This window comes from Moesziomyces antarcticus (assembly GCF_000747765.1).
Source record: "Moesziomyces antarcticus DNA, scaffold: scaffold_v10001, strain JCM 10317, whole genome shotgun sequence".
Classification (NCBI taxonomy): domain Eukaryota; kingdom Fungi; phylum Basidiomycota; class Ustilaginomycetes; order Ustilaginales; family Ustilaginaceae; genus Moesziomyces; species Moesziomyces antarcticus.
In genome coordinates this window covers 1,496,106-1,517,857 of record NW_014639009.1, presented here as the reverse complement: position 1 = coordinate 1,517,857, position 21,752 = coordinate 1,496,106, and the positions used below count along the sequence as shown (strand labels likewise).

The following is a 21,752-nucleotide window of genomic DNA, read 5'->3' as shown; positions in this document are numbered from 1 at the left end:
GCGCAGCAAAAAATCCAAATCCGCCAGCCCTCGAAATCTCGGAAGTCGGCAGCGACGCGGCTCTCACCAGCCAAGGCCGAAGCCGAGCTGGACCCGCACGGACACTCCTGAGGCCAGCAAGAGCGCACCGCACCGATGCCTCTTTCCATCATCACACTCATCCTACTTCTTTCGTCCCTTTCCCTCTGTCTCACGTCCGAGCTCGCGAGCTCGCATTCGATAAAGGGAGGACTAGAACGTCAAGCCTGTCCGCCATGCTCCGCCTCGCCTCCATGCACTCGTGAAGCAAGCCATCGCACAGCACCGGCGCACTGCCAACAGAACAAGTGTGCTTCTGCCTTTAGACCATGTCCGGCTACAATGTCACACCGCCTCAAGCGCGGCCGGCGAGATCGCGACCGCTGGCATCGCCTTCCTCGGCTGCGCCCCTCAACCGAGCCGCGTCGTCCTCCGCTCGCCCCTACTACGACGCGGTCGTCTCGGACCTCTGTACGCTCGAGACGTTCCAGACCAACTTCAACACGAACGACTTCATCGCGCAACTCACCTCCAAGCTCGTCCAGCGCTCCAAGGCCGATCCGGGTCCGTTCAATCCCCGCCCGTTCATCCGCACCTTCGAGTCGGCACTCGAGCAGCTCGTCCAGATCCGCTCGCAGGTCGACGCCCAATCGCAGCAGCTCTCCTCATCAGTCCATGTGGCCGAGTCGGCATACACCAAGAAGCTCGACGAGCTCGGCAAGAATTTTGCAGCCGTGGGCAACTCGTTCAACAGCCTCGAGGACCGCATCTCGGAGGTGGGCAGGACCGCCATCCGGATCGGCGAGCAGCTCGAGACGATCGACAAGCAGCGCAACCGCGCGAGCGAGGCGCACGACCTCATCGAGTTCTACTACATGTTTGCGCGCGGCGACACGTCCAAGCTCGAGCGTCTGCGCAAGGAGGGCGGACGCGAGGGCAGGATGAAGACCGCCGTGATCGCGCGCCGGCTCGCGGCGATCAGCCGCGAAGTGGATGTGGCGGGCAGCGAGCAGACGCGCGACGCCATCGACCGCTACTGCGAGCGCTTCGAGCGCGACATGCTCAAGCTCTTTGACAAGTTCTACCGCCGCTCCGACCCCAAGATGATGTCGCACATCGCCAAGGTGCTCCAGGGCTTCAACGGCGGTGCGAGCTGCGTGCAGATCTACGTGAACCAGCACGACTTTTTCATCTCCAAGGATCGCGTGGGCGAGGCCAACAGCATCGAGCTCAGCGATATTTGGACACACATGGCCGACCCGGACCGCCCACCGCCGCAGTCGGAACCGTCGCTGTCGGCGCTCTTTAACGAAATTCGGCAGACGGTCGAGATCGAGGCGCAGATCATATCCGCCGTGTTTCCCAACCCACTCGTCGTCATGCAGACCTTCCTCCAGCGCGTCTTTGCACAGTCCGTCCAGGCGTTCGTCGAGGTGATCATGGAAAAGGCCATGCAGATCCACGCACCGCGCTTCGTCGGCGCAGGCGGCACGATCGATGCCAAGACCTCCGCCATCGAACCCAACGCCGTCCAGCCAGGCAATGGCCCCACCACGTCGCACTTGGCCTTCCTACGCGCCCTGCACATGGCGCGATCCGGTGCGCTGAGTTTGGTCAACGACCTCAAGCTGTATGACTATCGCGGCGCGGGCATCATTGCACCCTCGAGCGCCACCGGCACCAACGGAGCGGGAGGCCACGCCGGCGCCGACGGAGCCATCTCGGACTCGATGACGCTGCTCGGCGGCGACGCTGTGGCTGCTGCGGCGCAGCTTGCCGGTGCGGCGGCGAGCCCGCTCGCGGCCATGCTGGACCAGTCGGTGGAGGAGCTGTTTGTGCCGTACATGGAGGGCATCCGCTACATCGACCGAGAGTCGCGCAGCTTGGCAGATCTGTACGCCGGTCTGCTGTCCAAGTTCATCAGCGTGCACCGTGCGGCGGCGACGGCAAAGAAGGACAAGGGCTTCGCCGGCGCGGGCAACACCATCTTCAACCGCATGCGCAACCAGATCTCGGCCAACCCGGACGCGTCGTCGTCCACCTCGAGCTTTGGGTCCGGGTCCACGGCGGCGACTGCCAACACGGCGGCCACCTCGGCAGCGTCGACGTCCAAGACGTCGTTCTTCAAGCTGTCGAATCTCGCGGACCGGGTGCGCGGCACGCATACGGCCGGGACTGCGGCCGGGGCTGCGACGACGACGACGGGGCAGAGCGGTGCCACTGCCATGTCGGCCGAACCGAGCCAGGACGGAAGCATGACTGCGAGCCGAGCGAGCATCGAGGACGAGATGGAGGAAGGCGATGGCGAGCTGTCTCTCGATGTGGCTGAAAAGATGCTTCGGTGGCACGCCGAGTCGATCGGACGATGCGTGGATCTCAGCTCTGCGTCCGAAGTGCCGAAAGCGACATTTGCGCTGCTGCGCGTCCTCACCTCAGCCTACATCAAGACGTACATCGAGACGGCGCTGGATTCTGCGCTAGCCGCGGTATCTGCGCAAGATATTCGAGGCGCCACACTGCCGGATTTGTCGTCGGCGCTGTCGGTGGTTCGATCGGTGGAGCAGGTGGTGTCGCTGTGGCAGCACTATGTGAATACGGCGCTGGTGCCGTTGGCGAGTACGAGTGTGACGCTGCGACGCGAGATGGTCATCTTCAACAACCACAATCTGCTGCGCGTGGAGGGCAAGTGCGATGCGCTGATGCACAGGGTGGCGGACAATGTGGTGGGCTTCCTGGCGAATCGACTGGCGACGCAGAAGAAGAACGACTTTGTGCCCAAGAACGACGATCTGGCGTTTGCGAGGCAGAATACCGAGGCGTGCGTGGCGTGTTCGGAGGCGCTGGAAAAGGTCGAGCACGCGGCACGTATGCATCTGTCGCCATCTTTGCGGCTGACCACTTCGACGAGTGGCGCACTGCGCGGATCGCCCGCAATGGCCAATCGCACTGGACGCGGTGTTGGATCGACCGACAGCGGTGAGGTCAAGCGGGTGAGTTGGAGCGGCGTGGATGAGGAGGCGGAAGACGAGTTGCAACACAGCCATCTATCTCGCAATGCCGAGACGTTGCTCACGGAGATTGGGGTTGCATTCCACGGTCTGCTACTGGACCACTTGCGCAAGTACACCGTCAGCGCGGCGGGAGGTATCATGCTTACAAAAGACCTGGCGCTGTATCAAGAAGCGATTGGGACGTTTGGAATCAGCGTGGTATCGGATCGATTCGAAATGCTACGTCAACTCGGCAACCTGTTCATCGTACAGGCATCGGTGCTCAAGTCGTACATGCGCGAAGGTCACCTCGCCAAAATCGACGAACGCCTGCTGCGGCCTTACTTGCTACGAAGGGCCGACTATGCGCGCGAGGTTAGGGATCTCGATGATGGTCCTGCACCCTCAACTCCCACAAGTGCATCGCCACTGTTTGCCCAAAGTGCCCAAGGGAGGGATCTGTTCAGCCATATCCCCGCCCTCATCTCGCAAAATCAGGGGGCGGCAAAGGAAAGTACAGCAAAGACACCGGAAGAACAAAGACTCCATCGACTCGCAGAGGTACTAGCACAGCTCGAGCATCACACACTAGCTGCTTCCAAGCCGACCCAATCCAGCCCAGACCCCGTAGCATCCACTAGCAAGTAGAAACCCCCCACTCCGACCATTGCACTTGCACAACATCACTTCATCTCTTGCTTCCCACGTGGGTGTGTATGCGTTTCGAAACATGCAGCCTTCTGCATCCATGACATGAAGCAAATGCACCAAAATGAAGTCGAAGAGGAGGAATGTGCGGGGTATAATCTAGGCCAAAATGGACGATCTAGACGTCGAGAGCACCTTTGGCTGTCCATTCTGTGCATTGACCTGCTTGGCGCTGAAGGCATAGTTGGGCCGGCTATCCCTGACGTCGTCCGGGTCGTTGCAGGTGATTGTGACTTCCTTGACCATATTGATGAATCGGCCATTGGGCGCTTTGTTCCAGTCGATCAGACCGCCTGCCCAGTCGACGGTGCCCTGCTGGAAGGTGCCATCGCCGGCACCCCAGATGCTCAGCTGCAGACGCATGGGCGAGGACGGGTAGTGGTAGAGGCCGTCTTTGGCGTTGAGCGTGTTCTTGCGGTACAGCGTGCGCACCACGGTACCGTCAATCAGCCAGCGAAGGCGGTTGGGCGACCAGTCGATCGTGTACGTGTGCCAGTCGGTCGTGCTGAACGAGTTGGGCTTGGAGATGGGGTCGAGGACCGAGTAGGGGACGGTGTAGCCGTGCGTATAGCCCTCGGGCTGCCCGAACCAGTACCAGTTGCTCTGTACCGCAGACTTTCCCTTCGATGTCTGGTCCGATGTCTGGTTCGACGTCTGGTCCGGTGTCTGGTCCGGGACCCACTCCCAGTCGATCTCATCCTGCGCGCGATGTCAGCAAAGTATGTCAGCAAAGTCACCCAACGAATCGGCTTGCGATGGAGCGGGTACCTACCTTTGTGCCACTCATGCCGATGAAGGTGTTGACGACGCCGGCCCAGCTGGAGTGCTTCATGACGGCGCTTGCCTGGCCATAGTACCAGTACCTGGTGGTGGACAGAAGCGTGCCCTTCTTGGCGGTGCCGTCCTTGGTGAGGAGAAGCTTGGAGCCGGTCTTGGCGGTTTCGATGGTGCCTTGGTCGAGGGTGAAGGGAGCCTGGTTGGGATCGCCACGGTAGGCCGAGGCGGGGACCCAAGGCTTGGCATTGTTGGTGAAGGAGATGGTCTGGGGTTTGCACTTGGGCATGGGCTTGCACGACGAGGGCTGGAACGAGGCGGTGGGGTCGCAGGTGCCAAGGCAGTGGTCGATCGAGGTGCCACAGTAGCCGTACGACGAGCAGCAGGGAGCAGCCGAGCCGCACTTGGAGGTGGCAGAGCACTGCTGGGCGTCGGCGTGGGCAGTGAGCGCAGCAAGCGCCGCCAGCGAGACGAGTACGAGCGAGGTGATGCGCTTCGAGGGCATCTTGGAACGCGCAAGGAGGTGGAGATGGGGTAGGAAAGGGGAGATGTATGCGGGGACAAAGGGTCTATGTATAGCAAACGTGAGGACCGGGTCGGAAGGGTCTGTTCGCGCAGGCTACTGTATTCGAGCGGAATTGTTGCGCCATGGCGCCTCTGAGATCCACGGCGGGGGAGCGTGTGTATGCTCTGCAGGAGGGGGGATGCGCAGACGGCCTTGGCAGGCAAGAGGCGCATCTCGTCGATCCTTCTTGGCTGTTTTGGCAGCTGGCGGTCGCATGGCAGCCTCGGAGCAGGACTAGGCGAGACAGGATCTGCGAGGCGACCGGCGGTCAAAGGGTCGCACCAAGACAAGCGCACAAGGCCAAGGCCAGGTCCTGCGCTTGAGCTTGAGCTTGCCGAGGCTGCACGAAAGCAAGAGCCAAAGGTTGGTTGCGAAGAACCTTCTTTTGGCGCGGCCCTCTCGACTGAGCCTCAGTCGGAGTTGGGCCAGCAGCCGAGAAGGTGCAGCACCAAGCCCGAGCGCACCGTCCCACCGTCCCTCTTTCAAATCACAAAATCACAAAATCCACAAAGCTACACAATCACAAAATCACAACAACGCGTCTCGAATTTCGCAGAGTTCAAAATTGTGTGTCTGATCGCCCTAACATTTTCGATTTTCCATCCTCGAGCCTCCACATGTTGGGAGTCCAACGCGATTGCCGTTGCTACGACCCTTCTTCGTCCCCGACATCCTACCTGGCTCTCTGCGAAACACAAGGCACACACAGCCATGGACCACAACTACTGGAACGTCGACGACTTTCTCGCCGACTCGCAGAAGCTTCCGTGCACGTTCAACGTCGACGTGCCCAACATGGGCCAGATCCAGTCCAACGGCGAACGCGACGTCAAGGCGCTCTCACGCGTCGAACTCCCCTTCTGGCTCGCCGAGCTCATGGCTTTGAAGTGAGTGCCGCCTCGCCTCACCACAGCGACCCGCCTCGTACTGATCTCTTCTCTCGCAATGATACAGTAACATTGTCTCGATCAGCAAGCCAAAAGCGTATTCCAACCGCGTCAAGGCTGCGCTGGATGCCAACCCCACGTCAGTGCAGTTGCGGCATCAGAACATTCATTGGTACGCGCTTGGTGCGCGTCTCGCCCAGCTGTAGGTGCTTTGCTCCACCCTCATATATCGCGTCTTGATCCAGAGCTTGCTGATTCTGAGCGTGTGCTCTGATCTTTTGGCGCGCGGCAGTATGGACGATGACGACAGCGAGATGCAGGTGCTCTCCAAGGCGTACGTCGGCAGGATAGCACACATCTTTCAGCAGTCGCAGCACCTTGCTACCTCATCCGCAGGCTCAGCGGCTGCGAGTGCCGATGCTGATCAGCGAGGCTTTGCGTCGGCACAGGCGATTGCGGCTATGGTCTCCGATGGCCCTACGCTCGGCATGAGCGCTGGAAGCGCAATGAGCGCCGAAGTCACCGAGTTCCTCCAGGGCCTCGACGAGTCGGAGCGCATGCTTTTGCGCAACGGCCAGGATGGCGCGCGCATGATGCGAGAATTCCTCGCCAACCATCGCTGATTCTTTGCCTTTCACCACGCTCCAGCCTCATCGCATGTACTTTTGACCAGTTCTGTACAACTTGTAACACTATCACACTATCATTGTTCCATCATCTCGACATCGTCATCGAGTGTGTGTCGGTTCGAGTGCCTCAAAGGTGGATCGAGCAGAGACGTGTGTTCGAGGTAGGAGCCGTGCAGAGCGGCACTCAACGCGTCACGTCCCGCCAAGCCGCCGCCGCCACCGTGTTGGTCTCGGCCATTTTCAGGGTCCAGCAAATCTGAAATCCCACCTCCCCACCACCACCATCCGCGTCACTCTCCCGCACCACACTACCGGCACACATGGCGGCTCCCTGGACATGGAGGCTCGACCCCTCCTCTGGCTCCGCATCAGTGCTGGGGCCTTCTCCTTCCTCCATTGCCGTCAGTGCTGATCCGCTCTCGGCACTGGCGCACTCAACCGACGCCGCATCGGCAGACGATATTGTCTGGCACGACTTTCGCCCCCCACCACGCCCCACAGCCGCACGGCAAGCACGCAAAAGGGCGAGACTGAATCGCTTCGACTCTGACGATGACGAGGATCTCGATCAGACCCTGCGTACTGTGCCAAGTACCCACAATCACGCCGGCGCTGTTCCTGGTCCGTTGGCTGAGCTTGACGCCAAAGAGGCTCGAGAGGACGAAGATGCCGGAATGGCTAGCACTTCCAGCTCGGACTCGGAATCGAACGACGAGGATACTCCGCTCCCCCGACCAGGATCAAGCCAAGCTTGCTTGCTGCAGGGCGAGACCCGCAAGCCCGATACCTCTTCGCAAAGAGCACCTAAACCGACACGAACCAGCTCGGAAGACGCCTTTGCGCAGTCTACACGGCTCATGGCGCACACCATCTACACGTACAGCCTTGCTGACGCAAAGCGTGCCGAGAAGACAGATGCGCCATCACCACTGACGTACAAAGAGACGGTGCGACTTGTGCGTCTCATCGCCATGATCTTCCGCTTCCCAAAGCCGTCTCGTCGTGTCAGTCGGCAACACACCGACTCGGTCGACATCGCCTCCCCACCACCGTCTTCATCGAGTGGGTCCACACCGACGCTAGCTGTCAAGGACGAAAGCGACGATGAAACGATCAAGATCGAGCTCAAGCCCAAGTACCTTGCGTCAGCTTCGGGTGGTGGGTCGCGCAGGCCGCGTATGCTGGCGAGGGTGCATCCGGAAGATACGCGCATGGATTCGGCTGCGGTGCTCAAGTTGCTGGCGCTGGTGCCGTCTGCGCTTCCTGCGCGCGTGGAGGATGCGGCGTGGATTGCGGGTCTGGCCGTGCGTGCACGCCGCGACGAGTACGGCAACATCCTACTTCCCCACGCCGCCTACGCTCCTGCTCAGCCCGCAGACACCCACACGGGCAGCACAAATAGCAAAGAGGAGAATGAGGGCCCGCAGAAGGTGACGCGCTCGCTCGTGCACAAGCTCGGCAGGGAGCCACCAGCCATCCCTCTGCCCCAGTTCTGGCGTCGTCGTTCGCCCTCCGCATCCATGCAGGAGTTGGACTGCGAGGAGGAGAATGCCGCGGAAAGGTCGCTTTTGCAGGCCGAGGTAGAGGTGGAGGCGCTTACTGCCATTGCGACCCCGCAGCAGGATGCCCTTACTACAGAGAAAAGGGGAAGGAGTGTGGTGAATCTGTCTAGGGTGCTTGCCGATCGCATGCGCGAAAAGCGCCAGGCCAAAACGCTGCTACTGCGCACCCACCCTACACTGCGCAAACGACGCACTGCCCAACCGCCGAGCGAGGCAGTGCAGCATGCAGAGAATGAGGCGGATGCACTCACTGCCGCCAACACCGCTGCCAACGCTCTTTCGGGCGCACACCTACCACTGCCCGACCATGTAGACTAGTCCGACAGCACCACACCGCACGAGCTCAAATTCGTCCGTGCCGATCGTCCAGTGTGACTTGAGAAATGCTCACCGTGCAAATCTAAAAAAAAAAAAAAAAGACGACAAAAAAAAGGTGCCGAAAAATATTATAATATCGTGCTGCGATTGAAGCACATGCGACGCCGGGATGATGGTGCAAGGTGGGTATGGATGCTACACGGTGAGGTACTCGTCATACATCTGTTGAGCGAGCTTGGTGTTGTTGGATGTCGTATAGATCATGGCCAAATTCCAAGCTGCCTCCCTCTTGAGACTCCATCCTTGCCCCTCGTCGGCTATTTCGAGGACCTTCCTGTAATGCGGCTCCGCGAGATGGGTGAGGCCGATATGGTGGAGCAATCGGGCGGCATTGTACTCCTCCTCTGCCCTCCTTCCCCGGTTGCGACGGTAGTTCTGAAAGAACGTCGTGGCCGTCAGAACCATATGGTGGCGATTGTCCGTTTGGCGATTGGTACTGCGACTCAGGAATGCAACTGCACTGACCAGGCTGAGTAGCGCATCGGTGGGTTGGATCGCATGAGCACGACCAAAGAACGCGGCCGATGATTGGTACCCGCCCGAGTAGAGCAGCATATAGCCGTAGAACATCTCGCCAAGCGGTGAGGGTTTGGTAGGCCGTGCAAGGCGAAGTGCTAGGTCGGGGTCGGGTCGGTCGCCTTTGATATCCCCCTCGTCAGTTTCGGCTTCTGAACCACTTGCGTGGTCATCGTCCTCCACGCCAACCACCACACCGTCGTCAAATTCACGCTCCTCGGTCGCACGTCTCGCCTCTTCCACCAGATCCTTTGTCTCCTCTTCGCGACCAAGCACACCAACCGGCACTTGCCATCGACGATTGTGCGTCGAAAACCGACACGTGGCTCCGCGCGCCACCGCCTCGCCCTGCCGCATGCGACGCTGGTAGAACTTGATGTCGTTGTTGCTGATCAGCCTCCCCAGACTGTGGAACCCCGTCCCGTTCGCCAGGCTCGCAGCGAGCTGCAGCGGAAAGTTGTGGAACTGCATCTCCTGCGCCATCCACCGCAGACAACCCCACACCGTAGGCCAGTCGCGCGCATACAGCCCACACGACAACCACGAAAGCTGCACCACCACCATCCGATCCCAATTGCCCCACACCACCGCACTCGTATGCAGCGACTGCAGCAGGCTATTCACCATCCCCATGCCCTCGCCGCTCTTGACGAGCAGAAAGGCGTACTTGGCAAACAGCGCGATCCACTGCTCGATCGAAAGCCCGCGGAACTTGGCCATGTCCAGCTGCTTCGGTCCCGGCTCGGCCTTGGGCTTGGCGCCGTCCAGATCGCCTGCTTCAGAGCCGTCGTGCAGGTCCGAAGCACCGTCATCCTCGACCAACGAGTCCTGCAGACGGTGCAGCAAGTTGCGCGCCTGCGTAGAGATCGCGTTCGACCCACCGCGCTGCGACAGCATGCTCGCCAGCGTCGTCTGCATCGGCCTCGCCTCCGACCGACGCTGCTTCGCCTTGGCTCGGCCAGTGCCCGCTCCACCCCAGCGCTTCTTCTTGAGGTTCAAGCCGTTCAGCCGCGGGTGCAGTCGGAAGGCATCGATGAGTCCACCCGCTTCCTCCACCCACTGCGCCGTCTGACGGTACCGCTTCTCGCGCTCGTCGACGCTCTCGCTCGTCGCGTAGAAGCTGCCCAGGCCCTCCTCGGCTTCCTGGCTCACAGCCACGTCGTAGCGCCAAAAGCCATCGATAAAGACGTGCGGCTCGAGCAGCTCGAGCCGCCGCCACGACAGCTGCGTCTCCTGCTCGCGCTGCAGCTCCAACTTGAGCCGCTGCTGCCGGTTGTAGTTCATACGCGCACGCTTGGCCGCTGGCGCAGCCTTGGGTGCCGCCGGCTTGCCGATCTCGTCAAAGAACGACAGAGCGCCGCCATGCGTGGTTTCTGCAGCTGCGCCCGACGGCGCCTGTCCCGGCTGGTCATCGGCGGACCGCTGCGACTGCAGGATCTGCATTACGCGCCGCAGCACCTCGAGCGACTTCTCCTTATCGCCCAGGCCCTCGTACACCTCGGCGAGGCGCATCTGCCACTCGAGCGTGTCCGGTGCCGCCTCGACCACGGGCTCGTACAGCCGCGCTGCCTCCTCGAGCTCGCCGAGCGCATGGTTGCACGCCGCCAGCTTGGCGTACAGCGACACGTCCTCCGTCGCATACTCGGTGCTGGCGAGATCGGTGAGCACGTCGAGCGCCTCGGCCCACAGCTTGTGCTCGTAGTAGCAGTCGCCCACCTCGGCGAAGATCTGCGGCAGGTCGCCCGGATCGCCCTCGGTGAGCACGTCAAAGTGGTGCTTGGCCTCGACCACGTCGCCGAGCATCATGCGCGCCTTGCCCAGCCGCAAGCGGATCTCGGGATCCAGCAGGTGCGGCTGCGCCGTCTCTACCTGGCGCCCGTAGCCCTCGTTGTCGCGCTCCTTGCGGATCTGTGGATCAATGTCGCCGTCGAACTCTCGGTCGTCGTCAACAGCGTCCCAGAAGTCCTCACTCTTGCGTCCGTCGAGCCAGCGCGCGGTCTGGCGCAGCACACTGATCGTCTCGAGCGGCTTGCGCATTAACAGCAAGAGGTCGGCGAGCGTGACGAGTTCCGAGATTTGAAAAGTGTTGAAGGTCGGTGCGGAAGACTGCGGCCCAGCTGAAGCTGCATCTGCGAACAGCTCCGGATCGAGAGGCAGACCGCCGGTGGGGATTGGATACGCCTGCATGCTCGAGGTGCGCCAGCGCTCGAGCACCTCGATGCCGCGGTCGTAGTCGCGGGTGCTGACGAGCATGGGCACGAGCTCGCGCACCACCGACGCGTCGTACGGCTGCAACTTGAGGATGTCGAGCATGCCACTGATCGCCGCCTTGTGGTCGCCGAGATCGCGCAGCAGCAGCGCACGGTCCCAGATGCTGTCCACGTCCGTCTTGTCGATCTTGATCGCCTGTTGGAAGCAGTAGATCGCCTGGCGATACAGCGTCTGTTTGATGGAACGGTATGCGAGTGTCTTCCACTCGGCGTTGGCGCGCGGCTGCAGATGTGCGCCGATGATGCGCGACTGGATGCTCTTCTCTTCCTCTCCCAGCTCCTCGTAGATGAGGCCGAGCGTGTTCCACGCAGCCATGACCGAGGGCTCGATGCGGATCACTTCTTCCAGCTTGGGAATCGCGTCGTGCAGGCGGTTCTCGACGTATGCCAGGTTGACGTCGGCCATGAGCGCTTGCACTTCGGCAGAGAGGGGCTGCTCGTGCGCTTTGCGGCGCACGCGCCGTTTCTGCTTGAAGCCGGCGGCGGCGCGCAGCTCGTTTTCGAACTCGGCGTTTTCGGCCTCGATCGAGGTATCCCACTGCTGGCGCAGTGCGCCTGCTTCTCGCGATGTGTCTTGCAGCGAGCTTACGAGTCGATGGAAGGACTCTGGCTCAAAGTCTTCTTCTTCGCCTTCTGTCGGCGGCCGCCTCGGCTGGGAAGCGCCTGCTTCGCCAAACAGTGCCGGATCGAGCGCATCCCTATCCATCTCGTCGCCGGTGGCATCATCGTCGTCGTCGTCATCGTCTTCATCCAGCGATTCGTCGTCGCTGCGGCCTGGTCCGCCCTGCGCTGGTGGCCGTGTCGCCACTGGCTTTGGCCGGCCATTCTTTGCATTGTCCCGATTCTTGCTTGGTGGCTTCTTTAGGCTAGTAGCAGCCGGTTCGCCGGCATCCGAATCATCGTCTTGATCCCAATCAGGATTGCTGGCATCCGAATCATCGTCGTCGAGACCACCAAAAGCGAGTGCTCCGAATTCGGCGTCCTCGTCGTCTCCGTCCACATCCATCCCGACCAGCTTGGAATAGTCATACGCGTCGTCGTTGGAACGGGCGGCAACGCGTGTGGAACGCCGCCCGGATGGACGGCTCGGGCCTGCTTCTGCATTCATGGCGCAGGGTGCCTTGGCGCACGATGGCGAGAGCGTGCTGCTTCAAAGCTCGCGGCTAAGCCGGCCTGTGGTGGATGTCGAGAGTGAGAGTAGCCTTTTGACGGGGTGGGGCATCAGAGTGAAAGTGGAGACGCAGGGTCCAGTGCGGCTATTTTGTATTACATAATCATGACCGTGGCGCGATGCGAAGCTTCCTGAAGTGCCACCAACGCGCAGTGATGGATTCCGTGACCTTTGGAAAGTTCATTCGACAGGCACTTCTTCACCCACCTCCAACGCATTCGACCACCAGCATCCTCGAACGGTCTCTCGACTGAGGCAGCCTGAATCGCAATGAGCCAGGTCCAAGCTCCCCTCGGCGGGGGCTACCCTCAGTCGCCTGATCCAACGCTCAGCGACCCAAGATGGCTTCAGCAACTCGCCAGCCATCCGATCTTCACACCGCGCGAAGAAAGCAGCGGAACGAGCACTGCCTCTGATGATCAGATCGTTGGCACCCATGCACGTCTGATGGTCGTCCGAGGCACCGACCTGATCGTTGCGGTCGACAACGAGGTGCGCATCGCATCGCTAGTGGATGCCAAAGCTTCCGCAGCTACTCCCGCAGCGTTAGCATCGCGCTCGTCTTCGCTCGGAGCGATGTCGTCCACCAACTACAAGGTGCTCGTGCCAGCACAGGGACCTGCGATCGACTTTGAGATCCAGCACCTCAGCCTCAATCCTACCGGCAAGCTGCTCGCCTGCGTCGGTGCCAGCCAAATCACCCTTCTCGTCATGCCGCGATCTGGTTACACCAAGCACGTCGATCGCACCGTCGCCTGCCGCGCCGTGCCGATCGCTCCCTACTACCACTCTGCTCATTCGGATGCCGCCGTGGCCAAGGTTGACTGGCACCCGTGGGGTGAGAGCGGCACTTCGCTCCTCGTCCTCACCGACGACGGCCTCCTGCGCGAGTACGATGTTGCCAGAGACACCGAGGAGCCGCAGCAGACAGCATCGTTCCTACCCATCCAGCCTACTTCCAACGCTCAGAGGTCGAGATCGCGCTCCGCGACTCCCAGCCTAGCGGCGCACAATCGCAGCTCTTCACCCATTGCCAGCAGAAGCTCGAGCAACTTTGGCGCCTCTCGCGGCTTTGGCCTCTCTGCGGAGGATGACGATGCCACAATCGCGGTGAGCTTCGCGCTCTGCGTCAACGAGGCATCTCTGGCGCGCTCCACTGCCTTTGACCAAGATGACGACAGCGCTTGGGCAGCAGCAGCTTCAAGGTCGCAGGGTCCCACCGACTGGTCGCCGCTCACAGTGTTCGGCTTGATGAAGAACGGCGATGTGTGGGCCATCTGTCCTTTCCTGCCCAAGAGCGCCGTTGTTCCGGCAGCCTACATTCACGACCTTGCCAAGCTTGCCTCGCACCATGCAAACACGGTCGAGTCGCAGCAGACGTCGAGCGTCGACACGCAGCTGCGGTACGTCAACGCACTCCTCAAGCAAGCGTCTCAAGGCATCGCAAAGCGCAGCAGAAGCAGCATTAGCAACGGACGCCAGACGTCCGTGACCCCAGCACCCGAAGCTTTTGCACGATCACGGTCCACATCGACAATGGATCTCGACCAGCTCGTCGACCCACAGGACGCAGATGCGGATGAGAGCCAAGTCGACATGGATGCTGTGCAAGACGGTCCCATTCGACTCCACCCGCCCTCATGGTCGTACCGCCAGGACGTGCGTCAAGGCGGAAGCGCCAAACGGGCTCCTCGTCCGCAGGGCCCCTTTTTGCTGCGGCCGGCACCTGTAGAGTTGTGCGACGAGCGCGAGACAGTGGCGTGCGACATTGTCTGGACTTGGCTCACGGACGAACGCGCCGAGCGGACCGACAGCACCACCGTCTCGGGAGTAGGTGCACTCAGCATAGTCGGGCACGATGGCCGCGTCGATGTTGGACTCCTCTTCGAGTCGGTCCAGGGCTCGTGGGACTCCCGCACAACCAGGCCACGCAACGCTCCACAAAGGAGGACCAAGACGCCCAAGACGAACCGATACGGCTTGTCCGACACCGAAGACGAGGCGGACGAACTAGAGGCACTGACGTTGGACGAGCCGGAGGAGCTGCCTTCACTGCTGATCTACGAGACGATCGATCTGGGTCTGCTGGACACGGCGGTGGAGAATGGCGTGAAGAGCCATGCGGCGGCATCGGATCTGTTGCTGGACACCTCGGCGCGCAATCGACCGACGTTCGTACGCGACCCGCTGTACGGCGATACGCTCTATGTCTACCACGCGTTCGGCGCCCAGTGTCTGGGCTTTGCGACGTGGACGTCCAAGCTGATCCAGGCGCTCAACATGCCGTCACAGGACGAGCTGGACAACGATGCGCACGCCGATGCGTCGTCAGCAACAGCCGAGTCGCGCGAGCAGGCGCTCACCAAGGTGCTGCATCGGGGCGAGAACACCGAAGTCGTCTGGGTCGTCAACACGGCCGCCCCGGGCACCGGCAAGGGGCGCAACGCGCTCGAGATCAACCCAGTGACAGCAGTGGCTATCCTGTCGGACGTGTACCTTTCGTACGCCTTTCTAGCCGTGACGGCGGATCTGCAGTTGGTGGGAGTGGAGCTGTCGCTTCGTGTCGAGCATGACGTGGCGGACTCGCCGGCTGCAATGGCTCCGGAGCTCGGATTGAGCGAGTCCAAGCTTCCGAAGCCGTACGTGTCGCTGCTGGGCGAGGGACCGGCGTTCCAGCCTCCGGCGGTCTTTGCCGCAGGTTCGGGGGTGCAGGGACTTCCTTCGCATCCGCGACGTGCGGCGATGGCCGGCGTATCTAAAGGCGAGGTCCAAGTGACGCCGGACACGCTTCGTGCACTGGGCAAGACAGTAGAGTCGTATCGGCACGAGATCCGCGACGTCGTGTCTGCAGGCAACGCGGTACAAGCGCGTCTGGATCTGCAGGTGCGCGAGATGACGCGCCAGCTTTCCAAGCTCGACCAGATCCGCGCGCGGTGTTCCGCGCTTGGGAGTGGTGATGGTCAGAGTGCACTGGGCGAGCGTGTTGCCCGACTTGCATCGACGCAGGTGGCACTAGTGTCGCGCATTGATCGTGCGCTGCAGCGGTTGATGGACTCGCACCAGCCGAGCATCTCGGTGTACGAGCGACGCTGGTTCGACGAACTGGAACGCATTGCTGCCGACGTGGGCATTGCGCGCACCTCGAGCGGCGAGCTCAAGCCCGACACCCGCGCACGCAAGGGCATCGCAGCCAAAGCGGATCGTCTCGCACACCAACTCGCGCTATTGCGGCCCCAGATGGACGTGCTCGCCGCCACCCCTGCCAATGAACGCGCCTTGTTGGGTGCAGACCAGCTGCGCAAGGTCGAAAATCTGCTTGCGGCCCAAGCAACCATGCTGGCCGAAGCCAAGGCAAAGGTCGCCAACCTCAATGCAAGGATGTCGCAAAACCCACCGCGTCAGCCGAGCGTCGCAGTCGACGCGGATCTGTCGATTGCCAGCATCTACTCGAGCGCGTCGGGTGTTCCGCCCGGTCTACCGCACAGCAGCACGCTCGCCAACCTCGCTTCTCCCTCGTCAGTCCGCTCGCGCACGCCATCTTCCTTCTTCGCTTAGCCGACCCCCATCTCACCATCTCAATCCAACGTTGTGCAGCGCCGAGACATGTCTATAGTTCGTGCGCGCCAGTGTGATGTATTGCGGAAAGAAGAATCGAGGTATAGAATAAGCATGGACAGAGGCAACTTTGAAGGGGTCGAAATTAGAGCTTGGCAGGTTTTGGATCGTTGCCACGCACGAGGCCTTCTTGGGAGACGACTGCGACGAGTGTGCCGTCCTCGCGGTAGATGCGTCCGATCACGACGCCGCGACCATTGGAAGCTGCCTGTGTCTGCATCTGCGCACGCCCAGGACGAACACAAAGAGACCTTGTCAGTAACCCCAACGCGCGAGTGAAATCTGTAGGGGGTACGAACTTACGACAAAGAGGAGCCATTCATGTACCTCGAATGGCTGGTAGAACCACATGCTGTGGTCGAGACTGGCCATCATCTTGATGCGTCTGCTGTTGTTGAGTGCCTTGGGTACAGTGCTGAGTAGGTAGAAATCCGAGGCGTAGGCGAGGGCGACCTTTTGAGCCTCGAGGCCTCCGCTCATCGGTCTGCGGGTTCGCATCCAGAATGCCTGCTGGTTGCCGGGAGTAGGAATTCCGTTGTGGTCGTACATCCCCGGCAGGGCGTCGCGGATCTCGACAGGTGAGGCTTGACGATCGCTGATCCAGCCCTCGAGCACCTTGCGCACGCGGGCGTCCGGATTACCATGCTTGAGCACCTCCTGGTATCGATGCTCATTCAGCGGGCAATCGAGCGGCCCTGGGAGAGCGCGGAAGTTGATCGACTTGGCCGAGTGGTTGCCCGTCGCATGCGAGCCAGTGATGGATTCGAGGAGCGACCGACCGTCTGCATCGAGCGACGGCGTGGGGATGGCAAAGAACGGCTGGTGCGGTTCGGGCTTCTGATAGCTGAGGATGATGGTAAAGATGCTCCTGCCTCGCTGGGTCGCGTTGACGGATCGCGTGACGTACGAGCCACCGTCGCGGACGCGCGTGACGTGATAGATGATGGGCCGCGTCTCGTCTCCCGCTAGCAGGAAGTAGCTGTGGAGCGAGTGAAGAAGCATGCCCTCTCGGACGGTCTTGTTGGATGCCGCCACGGCCTGCGCAATCACCTGGCCGCCAAACACACCGCGGGCGCGTGCGGGCTTCCAGAGCGTCAGCGACTTGTACAGGTCATCGTCGATCTCTTCCACTTCGAGCGCCTCGGCGATGTCAGCGGCGCCTGAGCGCGAGGGCGAGTTGACACCCTGCTCGTAGACCGGAGGCTCCTGCTCCTCGGAAGTGGGTTCTCGGCCCATCTCGCGATCTCCTGTCTTGGTCATCGCCAGTGCTGCTGAGGACGATGGTGGAAGTGTGTCTGGCAGCGCGCCGTTCGGATGTGGGTTGGTCGTGGTGGTGTTGGTGGGGACCGATAGTGAGTGTGGATGAAGCGATGAGAGAGGCCCGAGACCCTTCCGGAATCAGCGCCCACTTTTAACCGAGGCGTTGGTGGGCCGAGTGGGCGGATGGGCTCGAGAGCGGCGTTCTGAGGGTGTTGGGACGTTTGAAGCGTGAAATTGCATCTGCTTCGCCGGCCTGCCTCGCTCGCTCCACTCTCAGCTGCCACACTGATGTGAAAGGGTCGACCCCACACCTGGCCTATCTCGGGCAGCCGCCATTTTCCAATCGGCACTTTGGTATTGGCATCTGCTCTCGTCTTGCCGGAGATTGCCCAATGACCAGCGCATCTCGCCGTCCGGCAATCCATACGGTGATGGCCTGTGTTTGTGGTACTGCAGCGGTCGAAATGGATCCGCTTCCGGCAAGGTTTGCCCTCCGGCTTGCCGACGCTCGACTCTTTTTCGGACATCCGGCTTTTCCTGCAAGGTGTGAGATCCGATTTCATCACACGGGCGTTAAAATCATCCTGGCCTGGCTATCACTCGCGCGATAGAGGGGTGGAGCTGATCCACGTCGTCGCGGGGAGTCGCTCCTTGTTCGGTGCGGTGCAGCGCTGTGGAGCATGGGCCAAGTCCTGCTGCTTCTCGATCCGCAACCAACATCCGCCATCGACCGCACCTCGCCTCGAGATCGCCTCGCTGCCACTCTTGCTCCGAAGCATCGTTCAGCATGGCCTCTGCCAGTTCGGCTGCCGCGTCGAGCCTTCGCACCGCCCAGGTCAACTCGCTCCTCTCGCTGCTCAACCTCAACACCGCCTCGTTCAACCACGCCTCCTCCTCCTCGTCGGTACCCGGCTCGACTTACAACTCGAGACCCGGCTCTGCAGCTGGCCAAAATGATGCGGGCGGTGCGGGCGCAGACCCGTCCATCCCCTCGGGTCCGCCTGTGTGGAAGGTGCTGATCATGGACAAGGTGTCCAAAAACATCCTCGCCACGTCGCTGCGCGTGCAGGACCTGCGCGAGAACGGCGTCACGCTGCACATGCAGCTGCACTCGGATCGTCCGCCGTTGCCCGACGTGCCTGCCGTCTACTTTGTCTCGCCCACCTCGGAAAACGTGCAGCGCATCGCTCAGGACATGAAGCGCATGCTCTACGAAAACTTCTACGTCAACTTCACCAGCACCGTCCCCAAGCCCGTCATGGAAGAGTTTGCCAACCTGGTGGCCACCGACGGGACTGGTCAGCTCGTTCAGCAGGTGTACGACCAGTATCTCAACTTCATCGTGCTCGAGCCGAATCTGTTCGAACTGCTCCCGGACGCATCGCCGGCGCCCAGCGCTGCCGCTGCCAATGGTACCAGCGCATCCACCTCCACCGTCAGCACGTACGAACGTCTCAACGACCCGAAGTCGGGTCAGAAGGACGTCGAAGATGCCACCGACCGCATCGCCGCCGGCCTCTTCTCCACACTCGCCACGATGGGCGCGCTGCCCATCATCCGATCGCCACGCGGCAATGCAGCCGAGCTGGTGGCGCGCAAGCTCGAGTCCAAGATCCGCGAACACATGACGAGCTCGCGCGGCGGTTCCAATCTCTTCTCCGAAGGCGCAAGTGGCGGGCAGGCGAGCTGGAGCTCGTCGCGGCCTCTGCTGGTGGTGCTGGATCGCAACGTGGACCTTGTGCCCATGCTGGCGCACAGCTGGACGTACCAGGCGCTCGTGCAGGACGTGCTGGACCTGCAGCTCAACCGCGTCACCGTGGTGTCGAGCGAAGGCGGCGTGGCGAGCCAAAAGACGTACGACCTGGACTCGAAGGACTTTTTCTGGTCCAAGAATTCGGCCACGCCCTTCCCGCACGTGGCCGAGGACATTGATGCCGAGCTGAACCGGTACAAGGCGGATGCGGCCGAGATCACGCGCTCCACGGGCATCAGCAGCATGGATCAGGTGGGTCAGCTCGACGCCACCTCCAACGCGGCGCATCTCAAGGCGGCCATCACGGCGCTGCCCGAGCTCACGCAACGCAAGGCCACCATCGATGCGCACATGAACATCGCCACGGCGCTGCTGCAGGGCATCAAGCGGCGCGGGCTCGATACGCTCTTCCAGCTCGAGGAGGCGATTGCGCGCCAGAAGAAGGAGACCATCCTCGAGACGGTGCGTGATGCGCAGCTCGAGGACGTCAACGACAAGCTGCGGCTGTTCATCATCTTTTACCTCTCGGCGCCGGACAGTGCGCTGGGGCGCGCGGATGTGGACGAGTTCGAACGCGTGCTGCGCGAGCAGGGCGCGGATCTGAGTGCGCTCAGCTACGTCAAGAAGGTGCGCGAGCTCACGCGCATGACCATGCTCGCCTCGGCACCGCAGCCTGCCTCGGTCAGCGATGCGGGCAGCGGTGGCTTCCGCGGATTCAGCTCGCTCTCGTCGCGCCTTACGGATCGACTCAAGGACTCGGGGCTGGAGAACCTCGTGCAGGGCGTCAAGAACTTCCTGCCGGCGCAGAAGGATCTCACCGTGACGCGGCTGGTGGCATCGCTGATGGAGCCCAGCAGTGCGGCTGCGCAGGCGCTGAGCGAAACGGACGAGTACCTGTTCTTCGACCCCAAGGCACCCCGCGGTCGAGCCGCCGCATCGGGCGGCATCAAGGCACGCCAGGTGTTCAATGAGGCCATCGTCTTCGTCGTCGGCGGGGGTGGATATGTCGAGTTTGCTAATCTGCAGGAGTACGCCGCACGCACGGCAGGGGCAGCTGCCACCACCGGCCCTGCCGCAGCCAATGCAGCGGGCGCGGTGGGAGGCGGAAAAAAGATCACCTATGGCGCCACCGAGATCCTCAAGCCCATTGACTTTGTGCGTGCACTTGCGCACCTGGCTGGCGGCGACGTTGCCGCCTCCATCTCGTCCACCCAGTCCACCGCTGCCGCAGCCAAATAAAACACACACACACGCGCGCGCGCAAGTGTATACAACAATCAACTTTGTGTGATTTGCTGTGAAAAGGTGGTAATGACAAGACAGGGCTAAGAATACAGATGAAGATGCGATAAAAACAAAAAAGTACAAGTGGGATATCCAGGGTGACGGGGGGATGGTGGGATTGTACAAGAGGCAGGAGAACGAGCACGTGTTGGGATGGGCTTCAACGGCGGGATCTTGATCGACCGCGTGGTTCGTCCTGCGACTGTGGGGAGAGGAAGTTGTTGATCCAACCGAACCTCTTGTGTTTCTTCTTCTCCTCGCCGCTTTCCTTTGTAGGAGCATCTGCGGGGGGACGGGCATTTCCATTTTGTCGCGAAGTCATGTTTCCCGTGTAGGTTCCGTCGAGCTTGGATTTTTCGATGGCAAGACGTTCCTTCTGCCACATGGAGGCGGTGTGGTCGGCCATCCGACGTGCATAGGCCAGATGCGCCTGCACTGCATCCCATTCCTCGAGCGACTCGGCTGCGGAAGAGGCTGTGGAGGAGCTGCTGAATCGCGAGTGCACCGGCGACGATGCAGCCGAGCTCGATGCTTCCGAAGACGGCGAGGTCGAGAGCGAGAGGTTGGGTACGTGGGCAAAGTGCGTCATCATCGGCGGCACGAATTCGGCGCCTCCAATGTGCACAACGTGGTGCTGCTCATGCCGTGTGCTAAACATCCTTTGCGTAGTAGAGTAGTATAGTCTTGGGCGGTTGGAGTCGGCGAGATTGGGCCGATGGCCAAGATAGTCCAAGGTGATGCTGTGGATGTAGGATGGGGGCTGGGGAGTAGCGATGGAAGGAGGGTGGGTATATATCCCGTCGTCGCTCTTGGCGGCCTAGCTTCATGCATGGTTACGGCTGTGCGGAAGCAGCCAATATCAGCCGAGGCGTCGGGAAGGCAAGCGTTAGAAACATGCGCTGACATTTGGCTCAGCTCCATGGAGACCAAAAAAAAGTGGAGCGGAACAGGCACTGGCATGCAGCCCATGCAGTTTGGCAAAAAAATTCCACCCACGGGCCGTAGTGCCGCGTCCCAAAAAAATGCCAAGCGTCGACGCCCAGACCAAACTGAACGTCACCGCGTCTGACAGAGGATTGGCGTTTTTGCTTACCCGTGCATCCGCGCGGAGATAGTTGGCCGTCCTGCCGTCGCAGCCCCGGCATGGCGCAACCGATGGAAGCTCCCTCATCACTTCCCGGGCTTACAACGCCGAGCCCTCCCAAAACCTCCACCACTCCGCTCTCTCCCGCCACTCCGGCCCCCAAGCAACTTGGCATACAACATCGCCTTGCCCGGTTCGTACCTTCCGTGCAATGCCAAGTCACATGCATCCGCGCTCTAATTCCTCGGCCCGCAACAGGAACAAGTGCAAGCCTTACCCCAGTATCCA

The 21,752-nt window shown here is 61.3% G+C and overlaps 9 protein-coding genes across 9 annotated transcripts; 5 read left to right on the top strand and 4 right to left on the bottom strand.

Annotated features, from left to right (window-relative positions):
* Nucleotides 1-347: 347 nt before the first annotated feature.
* On the top strand, nucleotides 348-3,656 carry PAN0_001d0542 (exocyst complex component Sec10; the record flags this gene model as incomplete). Its single annotated transcript, XM_014804157.1, has 1 exon — nucleotides 348-3,656. One exon carries the CDS (start codon nucleotides 348-350, stop codon nucleotides 3,654-3,656), a length of 3,309 nt encoding a protein of 1,102 aa, XP_014659643.1.
* A 159-nt stretch (nucleotides 3,657-3,815) lies between these two features.
* PAN0_001c0541 (glycoside hydrolase family 16 protein) lies at nucleotides 3,816-5,271 on the bottom strand (the record flags this gene model as incomplete). Its single annotated transcript, XM_014804156.1, has 3 exons — nucleotides 3,816-4,415; nucleotides 4,489-5,059; nucleotides 5,114-5,271. 3 exons carry the CDS (start codon nucleotides 5,269-5,271, stop codon nucleotides 3,816-3,818), a joined length of 1,329 nt encoding a protein of 442 aa, XP_014659642.1.
* A 495-nt stretch (nucleotides 5,272-5,766) lies between these two features.
* On the top strand, nucleotides 5,767-6,565 carry PAN0_001d0540 (DNA replication complex GINS protein psf3-like protein; the record flags this gene model as incomplete). The annotated part of the gene is made up of 3 exons (XM_014804155.1): nucleotides 5,767-5,942; nucleotides 6,010-6,144; nucleotides 6,235-6,565. The coding sequence occupies 3 exons, from the start codon at nucleotides 5,767-5,769 to the stop codon at nucleotides 6,563-6,565; spliced, it is 642 nt and encodes a 213-aa protein (XP_014659641.1).
* A 326-nt stretch (nucleotides 6,566-6,891) lies between these two features.
* Nucleotides 6,892-8,451, top strand: PAN0_001d0539 (uncharacterized protein; the record flags this gene model as incomplete). Its single annotated transcript, XM_014804154.1, has 1 exon — nucleotides 6,892-8,451. One exon carries the CDS (start codon nucleotides 6,892-6,894, stop codon nucleotides 8,449-8,451), a length of 1,560 nt encoding a protein of 519 aa, XP_014659640.1.
* A 195-nt stretch (nucleotides 8,452-8,646) lies between these two features.
* On the bottom strand, nucleotides 8,647-12,405 carry PAN0_001c0538 (TPR-like protein; the record flags this gene model as incomplete). Its single annotated transcript, XM_014804153.1, has 1 exon — nucleotides 8,647-12,405. One exon carries the CDS (start codon nucleotides 12,403-12,405, stop codon nucleotides 8,647-8,649), a length of 3,759 nt encoding a protein of 1,252 aa, XP_014659639.1.
* Nucleotides 12,406-12,738: 333 nt separating this feature from the next.
* Nucleotides 12,739-16,023, top strand: PAN0_001d0537 (uncharacterized protein; the record flags this gene model as incomplete). The annotated part of the gene is made up of 1 exon (XM_014804152.1): nucleotides 12,739-16,023. One exon carries the CDS (start codon nucleotides 12,739-12,741, stop codon nucleotides 16,021-16,023), a length of 3,285 nt encoding a protein of 1,094 aa, XP_014659638.1.
* A 145-nt stretch (nucleotides 16,024-16,168) lies between these two features.
* PAN0_001c0536 (uncharacterized protein) lies at nucleotides 16,169-17,343 on the bottom strand (the record flags this gene model as incomplete). The annotated part of the gene is made up of 2 exons (XM_014804151.1): nucleotides 16,169-16,303; nucleotides 16,387-17,343. The coding sequence occupies 2 exons, from the start codon at nucleotides 17,341-17,343 to the stop codon at nucleotides 16,169-16,171; spliced, it is 1,092 nt and encodes a 363-aa protein (XP_014659637.1).
* A 787-nt stretch (nucleotides 17,344-18,130) lies between these two features.
* On the top strand, nucleotides 18,131-20,335 carry PAN0_001d0535 (sly1 vesicle trafficking sec1-like protein; the record flags this gene model as incomplete). The annotated part of the gene is made up of 1 exon (XM_014804150.1): nucleotides 18,131-20,335. One exon carries the CDS (start codon nucleotides 18,131-18,133, stop codon nucleotides 20,333-20,335), a length of 2,205 nt encoding a protein of 734 aa, XP_014659636.1.
* A 205-nt stretch (nucleotides 20,336-20,540) lies between these two features.
* PAN0_001c0534 (uncharacterized protein) lies at nucleotides 20,541-21,038 on the bottom strand (the record flags this gene model as incomplete). The annotated part of the gene is made up of 1 exon (XM_014804149.1): nucleotides 20,541-21,038. One exon carries the CDS (start codon nucleotides 21,036-21,038, stop codon nucleotides 20,541-20,543), a length of 498 nt encoding a protein of 165 aa, XP_014659635.1.
* Between the last annotated feature and the right edge of the window lie 714 nt (nucleotides 21,039-21,752).